Genomic DNA, 17,270 nt, shown 5'->3' on the forward strand with positions numbered 1-17,270 from the left:
GTCCTTCTGGCTGGAGAAGACTCAACAACACTAACAATTAATTATTCAATATAGATATATAGATATATATATCTATAAATCTTATTAATCTTAATCTATAAATCTATATCTATCTATATAGATATATAGATATAGATAGATATATTTCTATATATACATAGAGATATCTCTATCTATAGATATATAATGTTGTATAATTAATTGTTAGTGTTGTTGAGTCTTCTCCAGCCAGAAGGACCCAGATTATGGGAGCTGTCATGTTTTTGTAACCAGAGTCTGTTCTCTAGGGATTCAAGGATTAAATGATGTTTAATGAAAAATTATAATTTGAACTTAAAGCAGCAGCACAAGAACTGCAAGAATCAAGATTCATGTTCTGACAAAAACATGATCAGGCTTTTTGTTTTTAGGTTGTGACCTAAAACCTGTACTGGGACCATCCAGATGTGCTGAGATCATTTCTTTATTGAAACATATTTAGAAATGTAAAGTAACTATAAAACAGCTGGTTATTGTTTGGCTTTGCTACAAAGATTTGGTTTTACTTTTTAATCTCAAAAACTTTTTTCCACTTTTTTCTCAACTTTGATGCCATTTTTTATTTCCTGCATCCAGAAACAAACATTTCTTCTGCCCGAGGTGTGATGGTGAAAGTTGAGCTGTATATTTCCAATTGTCAAGTTTTATTTTCATTTCAATCAGATTGGTGTAAAACAATAAAAATAAATAAAACATTCTTAAGTTAAACCAGATCTGGTTTTAAATCTGATTTGCTGTAAAATATTTGTAGTTTTACCTGATGGCATGAACTTGATTTTAATGGGTTTAAATGTAAAATTAATTGTAAAAATTATAAAACGAGAGCTTTAACATGCAGAAAAAATAAGACGGAAATAACCATTTTCAGATTGCTCAAATTTTTAAATGCTTCAAAAGTTAGAAGGAAAATGTGACTCCGTTACCTCTTGAATGCACAATACGTGCACCTTTTATTAATTTTTTTATTTGACAGGTAAAACTTGTCACATTCCTGAATAATGACAAATAAATGTTTTTACACAAGTTGAGTAGAAAGTGAACTTGTTGTTTTCAGTACTTGGTGCTCAAATGGAGACAATTACTCACTGCAGGCACCGGATCAACTTCGATTAAGAAGTTTTCTTTTTTTCCAGCGAATGTTTGAGGTTTGCTTTCATGACTAAAGGCGTGTGGCGTGACGAGCATCATCATCCAGTGAGAGTTTGTTTGTGGTCAGCCAGAGTGTTAAACACAACGTGTGAGATGAAGCTGCAGCAGAACCTGCAGAGGTCCATCAGCTCCCGACCTGAGTTCACCTCATGGGACCAGCTCTCTGTCCCCATTTGGTGGCAAAATGCTCAGACGTCAAATACTTGTGCTGTATGTGCACGTGCACGCACACACGGTGAGATGTTTCTGTAAAACGTAATATTCAGACACATGAACTGTATTAATATTTTGATATTAAGACTTTCCGAGCCATTTGAGTAATAACAATAATGTAACGTTGTTTACACTGTTCTGTGATTGACATCTCGTTATAGCTTAAGATGAGCACATCTGGTTTAAAACACATCTGGCCTAACTACAACATCCATAACAAACATTAAACCAAAGACGAACCGTGCATCGTCCTGAGGACGAGTTCAGACCGAGATCTTTAAAACACATCTGAAAAATAATAATCATTGGACATCAGATGTGTAAATATCAGAGCCGAGTGTTGTGACACAAGACGCATCTGCAAAACCTGGAGTTCAGGTGAATGGAAGCAAAACTGCACAAGAAGATAAAAATCATCAAGATAAAGTTAACACAAAGATGAGCTTTGCCAAGGAAATTGTAATCTGATATTTTCTTCAAGAATCTGGGGATCTTGTCAACGGATGGAGCGGTAGATGGATCGACGAACTGGAGGATCGTTTTCAGTAATGAGGCTGTTGCTGTGGTCCGTCATGGTAAAGAAAGAAGTGGATCAAAAGGCAAAGTTCTTAATTTAATGGCCTACGTTCTGACACTGTGGTCATGAGGTGTGGATCATAGAGCTTGAGTTATCATCCTAATAAAGGATTTTTCTTAACGCAACATGAATAAAATTTATTTTTCTTTAAAAAAAAATCTGTTTTGTTTGCAGAAATGAAAACCTCAATCTTCCAACACTTCGTTTCAGTCACGATACAAACGACTCGTTGACACAAACAAACAATCACTCCTGCTCAGAAACGGGACTTTAAGTCGGGAAGTAACGAGTTACATGAAACGGCTGCAGAATTTAATTACAAAATAAATATGAACTTTGGAAAACGGGTCATTAAAGTTATCTATTTAAAAAAATCTACATCCTCTAATCCTTATCCAGTCGGGTCGTGAAGGCAACAGGTCCAGGAGAAACCCTGACCTTAGTCAAACTTATAAAACATCTTTCTAAAATATCAGTACATTCTTTATTAGACTAACTAACTTCTGTGAATTTAATTCAATTATATTTAACTGCTGCTCATCAGGACCATGTGTTTGACTTGATGTCCGTTTAATTAACGATTTAAACGAGTCGTTTCCTCAACAGTCGAATGAATCAAAGTATTTAAACTTTCTATTGTTGCCCACGTATTTGTATTCCAGATTATGATTTGTTTACTTCTTATTTTAATTTTGTAGTTGACTTCCTACTCCCACAGTCAGTAGTACGACTTCCTACGCTGCGGTCGTCCCTTCGTTGCATTTCCAGGTTGTGCACGTTGAAGCACATTCTGCAGAAGTTTGTCCACTTTAGACAAAATGAGGAACAGACGTGTGGATTAATTTTTCTGTTTAAAGTGACGACAGGATAAACGGGTTGTAAGTTTTCTGTGACTGAGGAAAGTGAGCGCGCCCGATATTTTACCGTAAGCGTACAGGAAGGAGACAGATGGTGGGTGGGGGATGGCCTGCTCGCAGCTCGTCGGTGGTTTGAGAGCAGAGGTGACACAGCTGCTTTATAATCTTTTATTTGTTTAGTCAGCAGAGCTCAAATCAAAGCCTGATCAATGTTTCAAACGTAGATGTTAGATCCGGTGTTGGCGTTTGATGCACTCTTCTTTTACTCCGTTTGAAAAGGGAAAATGCACGTGAGAGGTTGCATGAACGTTTCTGAAGTCAGAATTGTTTCTAGATCTTATTCAGTTGATCTGAAGAAATAAGAGACAAAAAATAAATCATAAAATGTTTAATTTCTCTGTGGAATGTGTCGCCCACAGTTTTTCTGCAACAGATCTACTTTATCACAAAGTCTCATCACCCTCAATTAAACCTTGGCACCTAAAATTGTTTTAAATTTAAAAAATTTAATCTAAATTTAGGACGGCAATTGAGGTGTGTCAAACTGTTACAAAAATGGATTTAAAATTAAAAACTAATTTCAAGCCAAGCGCCATCTTGAGTCGGTTTGACCTCCAATCAGACACCGGACATCTTTTCTTGGCTGCAGCTTCCTCAGCAAGAGTTTCGTCGTCTCATTTGATGTTCTTTGTCACTTTTACTGCATCAAAATCAAAGATTACGGAAAAATTCAAGTTGGTTATTCTTGGCTTCAGAGTTGTCCACCTGCCATGAGAAGTCTTAACTAAAGTTGGCTCCGTTTTGACGTAAAATGAGAAGCAGTAAAAATACTTTTACTTTTCAAATATCGTCTTGGGAGCCAGATGAGACGTTACCAGAGGCCGTATTTGGCCCTCGGGCCTTGAGTTTGACACTAGGCCTGTCACGATAACAATTTTTGATGGGCGATTGTCTCCGAAATTATTGCGATAAACGATAATATTGTTTGAAATTTGACAATAATTTGTAATTATTGTCAAATTTAAAAAGAAATGTTGGTTAATTAGTTTTGTGTAGTATCTTTTTTGACCACCAGATGGCAGTTTAAAACAGTTTGAACCCAAGGATGGATAGTGAGGGAGCTAGCAGCGTGTCTCTTTAAGAAAAATGGGAGGGAGGCCCCTTGACGTGACATGGGCTGTCTCTCCTTCCTGGTTTTCAGTTCACAGAATGGAGGACGCTCAGTGTGGTTTGAGCTCTTTAGCGTAACATTTTTCACACAAATCTTTTAATAAAAAATCAGTAAACAAGTTCTGAGCTTCTTTTTGCAGAGAAAAACAACTTTTTACACAAAGGCACGGGATTCAGCCCTGAATTGTGGAGCTTCGACAAGACGGACGTTTTTTCCCGATGTCAGTCTGTTAGCTTAGCTCGTAGCTTAGCTGCTTTAGCTGCTTTTATCGTTAAGACAGATTTTAAAGAGAGAGGGAGGCGTGACGTGAGTGAAGAGCACCGTCTTCAGCAGAAAGAGACGCGAAGAAACGATGAAGCCGACAAATGAAAATGAAGTCGATAATTTTCATTTATCGTGCGATTAATTGATTCATTGTTTATCGCGACAGGCCTATTTGACACATGTACTTTATAAAGTTAAAGACTAAAAAGACTGCAGATTTCTTATTTAGTAGAAGTTCTGAAGGTTTTTGTTTATTAATTTCAAAATAATTTTAAATGAAATCATTTTACAAAAATCCTTCCTGTTCAAGTTTTAGTCGAGAGAAACCGTTGTACAGAAATTTACAGGAAAGGTCACGAAGTTCAAAAACAAAGGTGCTGTTAAATTTTTGTTATGAGTTATTTGGTAAAACCTGGAAAACAATAATTGTGTGTCTGTGTTTAGCTCCACGTTGTTAAATATGTCTGACTTGGAGCCATTCTGCGTCTCCAGTGTGAGCTACTTTAACTGCTGCCACCAAAAGTTATTCAGTCGTAGAGGTCAACTCTGCGATTACTTCATGCAAGCTTCATTTATTCTTTAATTCTTGAGATATTTTGCTAACAGTGCACACGTGAGTAAAAACATTATTGCTCTGGATAAAGATTGGTTCAAGTAAATGGATGAAGCGTTCGGCATAAATAGTGTCGTAGCTGCCGTTTTAAATCCGTGTCTGTTGTTTCAGAAGTTACGTCACTCTTGACTTTAATCTCGTTTTGTGGACGGATATCGGGGAAGTTATCTTTCTTTGTCTTTACACGAGTTATCTGTTCTTCATCTGACCAAACGCTCGCAGAGCTCTGACCACAGTTGTTTTGTTCTCACTTCCTGAACGGTTCTAGAGATGGTTTCTGCTCCACACCGACGATGTTTGATTTACGTAAATGTCTAAAGTTGATTGGTTAGGAGGTGGAAACGGACCTGCCTTAACGGGTTAAACATGCCGGTTCAGTCCGGTGTGGAACAGGAACTGAAGAAGAAGAAAAAAGTAGCATTCGAATCTAAGATTTATTCAATAATTAAGTTTAAAAATGGTTCTGTGTCACATCTGATGAAACTTCTTATGGAACTATGAACACGGTTTCCTTTTTGCTTGTTGCAGATAAGAAATGAGCAAACAGGTAAACATAAATAAAATAAAAACATCCAATAATAGCAGAAAGATACTCGGTCCTCTAGGATAAAAAGCTGATTTGATCTCAACACATACAATACTTAATTTAACCTAAAATTATTTAAAAAATGTAAATATGCAATCTCTAACAGGTGGAGAGTGAACGAGCAAACGTACCACAGCAGCAGTCGGTCCGTTGCTTCAAGGAACAATGACGATTGTTACTTTGTCTAGAAGTTTCTTACTCAAAAAGGGGCTCCTGACAATCGGGTGACACATCCTTGACCTTTAAGGGTTAAAAATCATTCGTTTACCAGCAACGCTCGGCTGTTTTGGAAAGTGATCGTTTAATGGGAAAGAAAAAACCGAGCCAAGCGGCGGAGCAGTGGGAGTTCTGAACGGGCCGTGTTATGTGAATACTGTGCGACCACAGCAGAAGGGGAATAACAGCCTGACAGGGGCTGCAGGCCATGAAACTGCCACGGCACAAAAACATCCAACTCCTATTGGAAAGTTCTGATCTAAAGGCAACGTCCACGGTCTGAAGAAGTAAATGTTCCTCTGGGCAGGTGAAGTACCTGCTCTGAGCTGCGAAGGCTGTTCGATTAAACTCCATTTAAAATGTCACCGGAGGCTTCCTTTACAAAGACTTTTCGATTATTAGGAAGCCTTACGTCGACCGTTTTGTTTTAACATACGTTCACGCTTTTTCGACAGTTTCACAAAACCATCCCCCGAGTACTTCCCAAGACTTGTGTAATCAAAGCAAAACAAGCAAAATAAAGGTATTCGTGGCTCGTGATCGGGGTTTGCTCGTTTAAATTAAAAGTCTAGCGTTCCTTAAATGGATGTGTATCGCCCGCTACCTTTGACGACGGTTTTAGATCGGAAATCCTTTTGTTGAGATGGAACGCGTTAAAGCTGTTTGGGTCAAACCTTATAAATGTTCACAAAAAAGTTAAGTCAGGTCATGTGGACAGATGCTTTTTGGTGGAAACGCTTCGTCTTTCATCCGAAAAACTTCATCAGTCTGAGGCCTGCCAACAAACTCACTCGTATAAATGGCACCTTTTAAAAGTGTATTAAGCCAATACACAAGGTGTTTTAACCCTTCCCGCACTCTTGCAGTATTCCAATGTTTCTAAACTCTAAACCAGAGCTTTTCAACAGGGGGTCACAATTTCTGAAAGCCAACAGTTCGGGGGCCGGACATCCAGCGATTAAAATCATTATGTAAATAAACCAACGTTTACAATGATCTGTTGCCTTTTCAATTTGTTTATTTTATTGCATTGAATCATAAATGCAATAAACCAAACCCAAACCCAGACACCCCCCCACACACACACACAAACACACACAAAAAAAATAAATTAAAAAATTTGTTTGTTTTTATGAAGTGGGCCGGATCGAAGTCGACCCACGGGCCGCCAGTTGAATAGCCCTGCTCTAAACTCTCTACAAGAGCACAGACCGTCATGATTTCCCTCTCTCTGCCTCTGCTGCTCTGTCACCTGCAAGCGTTCTTGGCCACGCCCACTTCTCCGCTCTGCATGGAGAACAGCTGATCAGCTGCAGGAGTGGGCTGCACAAAGGTGCAGCAGGTGCTAAATAATAAAAAAATAATAATTAAATAAAAATTCCATGCTGATCGTGCGACTCATCGATCACTCAGCCAATTGTGTGTCTTATTTTAAAAAACCGCGATAGAGCGAGTCCGCGTAAAACGTACCGCGAAGTAGCGAGGGACTGCTGTACATCTAATGGTTGCTTTCTGAGTTTCATTCAAACCTGTCCAAAGGTTCATGAGATATTTTAGCAACAGACGATGTTGACACCAACCGTTGATGCCGAGGTTTTAAGAACAGGCAGGTTCAGGTGTGTCGTGCCACGATGACTCTCAGCTACTAGCACAGCAAACTTTAGCTCAGTATCTGTAAAGTTCACTTGAGTTGCAGATATTTTGAGTTTGTGAATGTTGATTAGCTGCTATGGCCATCGTGAACTGGGACGACTCCAAAGGTTTATCAGTTGTAGATCGGCGTACCTCCAGTGATTACTGCTGGATAAAAATATCCTCTATTGATTTTACGTTATCGAAAGAAGCCACATTCGAGGACACGAGACGATTTTTAACCGGTTTTACTTGCAACGACAGACTTTTACTACAGGTTACACAGAAGTTCTACTTGCATGGAGCCGTCACGAGAATCTGCCACGGGCAGCGTGCGAGAATTGTTTTTATAAACTTATCAACGCTCTCGGTTCACAGGCAGACACTGATGACCTCGGCCACCCAGCTGCACGTGCAGGATCAAATCAGCTCCTGGTTCAGCTCTCTCTGAGAAAGAAATAACTCTCTGCTAACTCAAACACACGGTTCGTGGGCAGTTAACATTCTCCACCATAGTAGTTAAAAACTTGACTCAAATCCCCTGACAGTTGCCGTTACATTTAGTTTCAGTTCATGTGATTTTTTTTAATTTTTTTATAAAGTTGACTCTAATATTAAAAAGCAAAGTTAAAAAAGAACTGATCTCATCCAGTTCCCTCAGAGGATAAGTTAGGAATGATCTCGGCTACTACCACACTGACTTTGCACAATATTTGTAAAACTGAGTTAACATTGGACCTTTGTCTTAACGATAATTTACTCTCGTTATGAAACAAATCTACTTTGTGCAACATTTTTTATTCTCTTCTGATCTCGAGTTTTAATGTTAGGACTCGGTTCATCACAGACTTGGAGAATATGGGGTCAGGAGTCATCGAGAGCCTGTTTGCTTCTTCAGTTCAGTCAAAGCGAGCTTCAGATCGGTGTTTCGTGTTTCACCTGGTGAGTTTTGCACTTTCAACTTCAACAAGGTGGACGGATTTGAGTCATGGGAGGTGAAGCAGGCCAGAGGTCTGAGAACTGGCCTTTTGATTTGACTCATCTGTAGCAATTCCAAGTTTCATCTCAACAGCTTAAAATTAAAACTAGTAATCCTGCCGAGGACGAATAAATCATACGCGCTCGAGGCTAAAATAACGTAATGAACAATCGTTTAAAAAAGACGTTAGTGTTGTGTTATTGTTTTTCTCCAAAACATGGATCTTGAGGGAAAATGTCTCAAATTTTCCATGAGCGCTCCATGTTGTCTGAAACGGGTTATCACAACTTTCACAATCAGTCGTAAGCATCCTCAAAATAATAGACGTCTGACGGCTCGGAAAGACACGTCAGCGCGTATCCTGTTTTTATTTGAACAAGGTTCGAACGTTTTGGACAAAAACAGATTTCCGCTGCATGTTACAATTAATCGGAGCATCTTTCCTATAAGTTGATCAAAATGTGTAGATAAATGAGTCTGCTCAGTTTAGTCTGAACCAAGTTCAACTCAAAAGCCAAAGTGAGAGTGACTTTTACTGAGTTACTCATCCGAGTTTCACACGAGTCATTTCTGTTTACAGTAACATAATCCAGATTAGTCAAAACCAACTTAGTCATTACCCCCTTTTTTTTTTTTACCATGTTATGCTTTGAAAGATGCAATGCAGTGAAAATTCATAAAAACCCTCAAAAAGTTATAATTTCCTTGACAGCCTAGTTTGAATAAGTACAAATGCAAATAAATTGGTACAATACAGTGCGCTGAAATTAAAGTTGCTTATATCTGCATCCTGTTTGTGTGTAGTGCACATATATATTTAATAGTGTGTGTGTGTGTGTGTGTATATATATATAATATAATAAGAATATATGTATAATCAGGTCTCTCTTGTAAATGAGTCCCCGAGGCTCAATGGGATTAACCTGTGTACATCAGTCACAGATTTATTTGTCATTCACATCTCATGTGGTAGAACAAGATTACGTACGCAGGGTCCCAGTTACATCCAACGATAAAATGTAATGCACGCATAAACACAGCAACATGAAACTGATCAGCAGCAACATGAAACTGATCAGCAGCAACATGAAATCTGTGTCATCAGCAAACTTTACAATATGACAGCCTGGATGGGTAGGTGCACAATCATACGTGAGCAGAGTGAACAGGAGAGGGCTCAGCACACAGCCCTGAGGAGCCAGTGCTGAGGGTTATGGTGGAGGAGAAGTTGTTCATCCTCACTGACTGTGCTCTGTTTGTTAAGAAGTCTAGTACCCAGTTGCAAATGGAGGGGCTTAGTCTTAGTGTGGATAGTTTGTCCATCAGGGTTTGGGGGATCATGGTGTTGAAGGCGGACGTGAAGTCCACAAAGAGCATACGGACGTAGGAGTTCTGCTCCAGGTGGATGAGAGCAGTGTGGACCACAGAGGAGATGGCGTCCTCTGTTGATCTGTTCTTGCAGTATGCGTACTGATGAGGGTCCTCGTTGATGTTTGTTTTGATGTGGGTCATGAGCATTTAGTGACAATAAATAAAGGTTGAATGAATGTAGTATATAAAAATTCAACTGTTTAACAAAGGTATGCTAAAACAGTGTTAGATTTGTTGATAACGTTAAAGGGACTATTAATCTTTGCTGTAGTTCGTTTTTTTTTTCTTCCAGCAATTCAGCCTGTTTAGAGTGAACAATCAGCCTCTGGGTAGTTTGGCATGGCTGTGCACACTGAGCACGAGGAGCTCAGGAATAAGATCATAGAGATCCAAGGCAACAGCAAAGGGTGCAAGACCATCTCCAAGCAGCTTCAGTGTTCCTGTGACCACAATGACGAGAAAAAAAATCAAAAAGATGAGATTCATGGGACTTTGCCAACCTCCCAGGACATGGACGCACAAGGAAATGCAACCCCAGGTTGATCTCACACTCATGTTCGTGCTGCTGTTCAGCAATTTTTATGCTACTAGTGCTTAGTGTGTTTTTAGTTAACGTTTTTATTAGTTCGTATCTTAGATCTCATCAGTTTTTCTTTCACACACACTTTAATGCGTTTGTTGGATGTAACTGGGACCCTGCGTACACTTTCGTTCCATCACGTGGTGCGAACGACAAATAAAGAACCTTGAATCTGAGTGCAGATGATTTTATTCAAGCCGACCTAAAACGTCAACGTTCAACAATTTCCGTTCGCACCGTTGCGTCACATTTTGGTTCATAATGGGCTCCGTGGAAGAAGACGACCCAGGAAGGCTCACACTTTGAAAAAAAAAAACTTTAATACAAGAACCCAAGTTTCTGGGAGAATATTTTAGGGCCAGTCTGTGTTGACCAAGAGAATAACAAAACCTAAAAGTGATTTTTTTTTTTTTGTGTGTGTTTTTGTTGCTACAAAATATTTAATTTCAGCCACTTTCATTTGTTGCCATGCTGGTTTACACTTATTTAGGATTTTATTATTTTATTCTTGTGGAACAACGAACTGGTCTTCATTTGTAGGTCAGTGAAATATAACTTCACATTTTACATTAAACCAAGAAGGGGAAAAAAATGAGTAAATTTTTAAATTAAACTTCAGAAGGCAAATGCGTATGATAAAAATATTTTATTTGTTTTGTAGAAAAACAACCATGCAAAGAAAGTTTAATAAAAACGTACCAAAAAAAAAAAACCTCCTCTGCCTCCGTGCCTGGAAAGAAAAACTGAACTGAAACCAGTGAAATCAAAAAAGCGTCTCGTTTTAAACGCCGACACGTTCAGTAAAGATTAGTCTTCTTCATTATCCGCAGGAAGTCTTCCTCACTGACTTCACCGTCTCCATCTTGGTCTGCTTCGTCAATCATTTCCTGACGAGAAACGTAAAGTCGAGATTTAAACCAACGTGAACTGAATGTGGCACACGGAGGAAAAATGACCAACAGATAAAGTGTTTTAACACAGAACGTGATAAAGATTAATTTTATTTAAAACAGGTGTGTTTTGTCTGCAGTCACAGAACGTCTTAATCTCCACAGAAATATATTTTATTTTGGGTTTCAAATGTTTATGGTTCTTTGCTACAATTAAATAGACAAAATGAGCAAACATTGAGCTACATGTGCTGTGGGTCGTCCCCAACTCAAACTCTAAGCACCATTTGATCGCACAAGATCTTTAAAATGTTACCGCTGTTTGGAGTCACCTCTGTTAGCAGAATATCCCATGAACCACTGGACGGATTTAATGAGACTCTCTAAATTTTAATTGCACGTCGTTAGAGACAACCTAATTCATGATGGCCGCCACAGCCAAGTCACCTTAAAAAACATAAAATTAATCGGTTTAGAAAGTGTTGTGCTAAAATCTGACGTGGTAGTAGCTGAGAGTCATTCCCAGAGTGAGACATCTCGAGTTTGGACATATTTTCAAGGTTTAAAACTACGAAAGAAAAGACCAAACTGGGTTGATCTTCTAAAACCTGTTAATGGTTTACCTGCAGCTCGTCGTCGGTGAGGTTCTCTCCCAGCTCCTTGGCGACTCGCTTCAGGTTTTTGAACGTTATTTTTCCCGTGCAGTCGTCATCAAACAGCCGGAAAGCTTTCAATATTTCCTCTTTGGAGTCCTTTTCATTCTGTTAACATCAACGACGACATGAAGCGCGATGTTATCAATGTTGACGACAAAACATGCAAATTAATTAAATTAATTACTTCTCTTTACAATCACACTTGTCATTTATTAATCTACTGCATGGAAATTCTGCTAGAACTAGTCTAAAATAGTTAGACCAGCTGATAACCACTTAACGTATAAAATTATTTAAATACTTTATCCTCACATTCTGACGCTCAGTTTAAACTTCAAGTCATCTTGTTTAGCTACTTAAAGCCATAATAGCGGTCAATTAAAACAAAGTCTATGTTTCTGATTTAGATTTTTTTGCATAATATATGATTAAAAAAAATTTAAATACACACCACTACCAAAAGTTGCCTCCATAATTTATACAAATGATTGAAGTCGGCAGGATTATGTGTTGCCAACAATTACTGGTCGTTTGTTTACAATCGAACACTAACGAGGGCACGTCAAAACAGTCTCGATGGACATCGTGACCGTAAAATGATTCCCGGATGTAAAGACTGTTGGAGAAGGATGGAATCAGACTCCAGGTCGAAAGTAAGCGGGTACAGTTCTGTCTTCTGGAGAGAAACGGCGACTAAAACCTGAGGATGAGTGGACGAGTAATTTGTGGGGGGAGGAAATCGAGCGGCGGACAGCGCTAAAGCAGAAGTTACTGTTAAGATCAGATCCACGTCGAATCTTCCAAACTAACGGGACCATTTACGATCTTGCTGAATATAGTTGTAAACAAAGGTGAGGAACTTTAATGTCTTCTAACATTTTTTACAGAAACCCTGATGAGTTAGGGTTACATTAACCTCCAAACATTTAGCTAAATCCTGAAATATTGTGCATTTTGACGGCTATTATGTCTTGAAATGCATCGACTCGCTCTTTGAGCAACTGAACAGCCATACCTAACAAAAGCTTTGCATGTGAATATTTATACATGTGTGAATTACGCGTCACATATTTAACCTTGTGTGACGTTAATTTGACTCATCGTGGTCGCTGTAAGAGTTCTTTACTTCCTTCTTCACACTTACCATTTTCTGTGTCATTATACTGAGAAATTCACTAAAATCAACAGTTCCAGAGCTGCCTTTAACGAACTCTGACACCACCGCCTTGATCTCTTCTTTCTTTGGTTCAAAACCCAGAGCTCTCATGGCAACCTGTGGCAGAAACAACAAAGGTCGTGTGTGCATAAAGAACACATTTAATCACGTAAAAACCGAAGCGGGACTGACCTTCAGCTCTCTGACGTCTATCGTCCCGGTCCCATCCGTGTCAAAGAGGTCGAAAGCCTCCTTGACTTCCTGCACCTGCTCCTCGGTGAGCTCGTGTTTAGAAGTTGCCTTCTTCTTTTGGCTCGAGGAAGACGCCGGTTTGCGGTGAAACGAGGCCTGGAGTAGATGACACGTCAAGAATTCACTGGAAAGTGTCAGTTTACGAGTTTGTAAGAAGCGCGGGCTGTGTTAACTGTCGTGCTAGCTTAGCACAGACCAACTTTACGACGCCAAAGAACAAATATTTGGATTCAAATTAACCAAGATTTGTTCGGAACAAACATATATATGTAAACAAGAAATTTTCTGTAAGGTTTTACCATTTGAGCTGATGTTTCGGTAAAGCAGGACTTCTAGTGTTAGATAATCGATTGTCAACAAAACAAGTAGCGACCGCTGTACTTTTTGTGTGCGCGTGTTAAACGACGCAGCGGGTATCCAATAGAAACCAACGAAACTTTGGATGTGCCCCTATTAGCCAATCACAAAGCACAGTAGGCGGGCTTTAAAAGTTTCTGCCAATCCCTCAAGCCGTCTTTTGTTGCCACGCAACCAGGACGCTTCACGCATGCGCACTTTATACTCTGGTCCAACGACGAGCAGAGCAACGGTTCAAACTTTTCAAAGACAGGTAACGTTCGGCTCTTTTATATATAAATATTAGTAGCGCTACAGCCAAGTACTTTCACAACATTTCCGTTTCATTTTCATGTCGTTATAAAAATGACCGAATTCCAGAAATGAAATGGTGAAACACGCGCTAGCTTGAAGCTACTTCCTGTGCACAGCTCCGTGAACCTGTTGTTGTTGATACTGACTCATTTCGCACTTACAAAGTGAAGAAACCGTAAAATATTTGTTGTTATCGCTGTAGATGCATGGGGTGCAAAGCTGTTGCTGACAAAAAAAGACCATTGGAAGTGATAAAACATGTTAGCATTTCTTTATTTTAACTTTATTTATATTTATCATTGAGTCATGACTTATTTTCAAGAGAGCCCTATTTTAGACAGACAGCATGTAGAGTACAGACAACAATAAAATCAATTAATAATAAATATAGTGTTATAAAAACAATAAAATCAAAGTGCCATTTAAAACAAGGTAAAATGCTAAACACAAACATTTGCTTAGATTTTTCTAATGACTAATTTGTGACCTTATCTAATTACTTTATTTAACGTAATTATTGTGTGTGTTACATTTGTTTTCTACTTTTCTCGCAGTAATTAAATTCACCAGAAGAGACGACTGCTTTCTCCATTTACTAATACAGAAACATTATGATCATTTGAAACGTATTGGCATTTTCAAAACACCGTATTTTGAATGCTTTGATGCATTTGTGTCATAATTTTCACCCTTGAAATTAATCTGAAACGTTATATGTTGTAATAAACTGCACAAAATTAATGGAGTGCAATTACACCAAACCCATTTAAAGGTCCAGCATTCGTTAAAGGATTGTCACCGGCCTCCTTTCATGTCGGAGGTCTAAACTAAACTTGTCAGCTGTAAAACAATAAATGTTCCTTCTTTCTCCAGTTCATGCAGCTCAGATAATGCCGGGAAGTGCAGTTATAAAAAATCATCATATTGGACTGCAGAGACTGTCGGCGCTGGCTGCAATGGTACGTTCCTCTGTGGGCCCCAATAAACAATACAAGTTTATTCAAGATGACACAAGTGGGGAGTCGGCACTCGTGTGCTCGTGTTTTCGCATCATCGAGAACCTGGAGCCCACATGTGCAGTGGGTCAGCTGGTTTTTGAGACCATTCAAGCCCACCATAAGATCTATCGCTCGGGATCGGGATGCCTGCTGTTCCTCGCAGGAGCGTGGAGCCGTGCTGCGCTGGGTTGTCTCCAGAAAGGGATTTCAGTTGGGCAGATAATCTCATTTATGTCTGAGGGGATGGATGTTTGCATAGATGTTTGCAAGAAGTCCTCAGTTTTATTGGATCTTGCTGTAAAAGGGAGACATGCTGCCACACCTCATGCTTTAGGACTTCAGCGGTCAGAGGGAACCATCACTGGAGCCCCTCAGGTCTCCTGCCATGTTCAAGAGTCTGATCACAAGACTCTTAACACAAGTCAGCAAAGGAAAACAAAGCTCAGCAGACATTTTTGTGAAACCAAGTCTAAAATTGTTCCCACAGCACTGCACCTCCGTCAGCCTGACGGTCCCGGAGTTACTCATGTGGCTCAGACGTTGAGCCACGGTTGTGATAGCTCCATGAAATTAGTCGTTGAGGCCGTCCAGATGCAGTCAAAGACAAATGAAGAGACGGTCAGTCCCACGTTTGACATTTCAAAAGTGATGACTTGTGTGCTGCCCGGCTTATCAGAGGAACACGCCTGCGTTCTTCAAGGCTGCGTTGTTCTTTTGTCTCACCAGCAGACTTCAGTTGCTCATCAGATAAAAGAGAAACTCCTGAAGGTCGCTCTTATCAATGGAGATCTAGCTCATACCTACCGCCACCTTGGCTTCAAAAAGCCCCCGGGTGTACGACGTGTGAGGGAACAGCTGCCTTCGACGAGTTCGAGCAAAGAGGACGAATGGTTGGACATGGTTGTGGGAGTCTTCTTGAACCTGGAAGTGAACCTGGTCCTGACCACAGGTCTCGCCTGTGAGCAGCTGATCCAGCGCTGTTGTGCACGTCGCATACTTGTGGTGGAAAAAGTCAGCTCCTCCGTTTTAGGAATAATCTCCGGTTCGTTTGGAGCTGTTCCCGTGACTTACGCCACGCAGCTGAGTAAGCGCTGCGTTGGCACCGGGGTGCAGGTCTTCATCTGGAGGGACCTCAGCAGCTATGAAAGGGGTTCTGCAACAGCTGTGAATGTTTCCACTGGCCGGGGCGTCGGCCTGGTCACAGCGGTCATCACAAGTTGTATACACGGTAATCTGCGGGCGCTGGAGGACCAGTTCTGGGCCTGCGCTTACCGTCTGCACCATGCACTGAAAGACGGAGTCCTCCTGCCTGGCGCTGGGGGCGCAGAGACTCTTTGTATTCACCACCTGCAAAAAGAAGCAGAGCGTCACGTAGAGGAGGGTTCTGACCGTGTTCAACGAACCAAAACAGCTGCTAATATCTACAGAGGTGACGTGTTACGACTGATGGCAGACGGTTTCATGGAATGGATAACCGCCATGATGGTTAACGCTGGGCGGTTCTCGCCAGTTGAAGCCAGGACTGCTGTGAGCCGGCAGCTGCAGGATTTTCACAGAGATCAAATCATCGGAGGGAAGTTCTCTCAACTCGCCTCGGAGAGTGAAAGAGAGGCCTCTGCTCTTTCCTCTGCAATAAAACCAGATGAAGCACTGGCAGCGATAATCTATGATAATCTGAGCGTGAAGCTGGAAGCATGGAGGAAAGCTTTAGACCTCGTCTTTCTGGTTTTACAGACCGACGCAGAGATCATCACAGGGACAGCACACGATGGTGAAGAACATCTCATGCTGTTATGATCCAACTGAACCTACATCATCATTTTTTTAGATATTTATTTATTTATTAAAGCGTTGCATACTTTAGTAAAATGGTTTCATGTCATTTAGTCCAAAACATGCGTGTTATTCTGCCCTTAGGTCCAGGCCTCCCTTACAAAAGAGATCTGTGATGTCAGTGAGATTTGCCTGGTTAAATGAAAGTAATACATAAATAAAGTCATGGCTTGACGGGTTGTGGTTGTATGTTTTAATTTTTTTATGAAGGTTGTTTAGAGAAAATGTTACCCATTTCTGACCACAAGGGGGCGACATACACACAGTGGAATTAAATGGTTATTTTTCCTCGAGTTTTTAAATAGAGTAACTTGTTTATGGCCTTAATGAGTGTCTTATTGTTGGCAAATGCATTAAAATGCCTGTATATTCACTGGAAACAGACCAGTATCGTTTGGTTTGAGAGAATCAAATATTAATGTTCAGAACAAAAGCATTCCCATACATTTAAAAAAAAAAAAACAACTAGTAAAATTATCCATCTAAGGAAGCGGCAGACTGAGTTGAAACTTTGCTTCGTCACAGTCTCTCATCCTGAGCAAGCACAAAGGAGACTGTGGAAAGAAAAACTCATTTTTAACAGGAAG

General features: G+C 40.0%; 2 protein-coding genes across 2 annotated transcripts; one reads left to right on the plus strand and one right to left on the minus strand.

The window, feature by feature from the left end:
- Window positions 1–10,973: 10,973 nt before the first annotated feature.
- LOC119408775 (caltractin) lies at window positions 10,974–13,598 on the minus strand. The gene is made up of 5 exons (XM_037675618.1): window positions 13,501–13,598; window positions 13,142–13,297; window positions 12,938–13,066; window positions 11,761–11,898; window positions 10,974–11,134 (listed from the first exon to the last, which is right to left on the minus strand). The coding sequence occupies exons 1-5, from the start codon at window positions 13,501–13,503 to the stop codon at window positions 11,045–11,047; spliced, it is 516 nt and encodes a 171-aa protein (XP_037531546.1). The 5' UTR covers window positions 13,504–13,598; the 3' UTR covers window positions 10,974–11,044.
- A 152-nt stretch (window positions 13,599–13,750) lies between these two features.
- Window positions 13,751–16,647, plus strand: bbs12 (Bardet-Biedl syndrome 12). Its single transcript, XM_037675616.1, has 2 exons — window positions 13,751–13,811; window positions 14,726–16,647. Exon 2 carries the CDS (start codon window positions 14,743–14,745, stop codon window positions 16,645–16,647), a length of 1,905 nt encoding a protein of 634 aa, XP_037531544.1. The 5' UTR covers window positions 13,751–13,811; window positions 14,726–14,742.
- The last annotated feature ends 623 nt before the right edge of the window (window positions 16,648–17,270 follow it).

Source organism: Nematolebias whitei, chromosome 4 (genome assembly GCF_014905685.2).
Source record: "Nematolebias whitei isolate Nwh7 chromosome 4, NemWhi1, whole genome shotgun sequence".
In the NCBI taxonomy this organism is placed as follows: domain Eukaryota; kingdom Metazoa; phylum Chordata; class Actinopteri; order Cyprinodontiformes; family Rivulidae; genus Nematolebias; species Nematolebias whitei.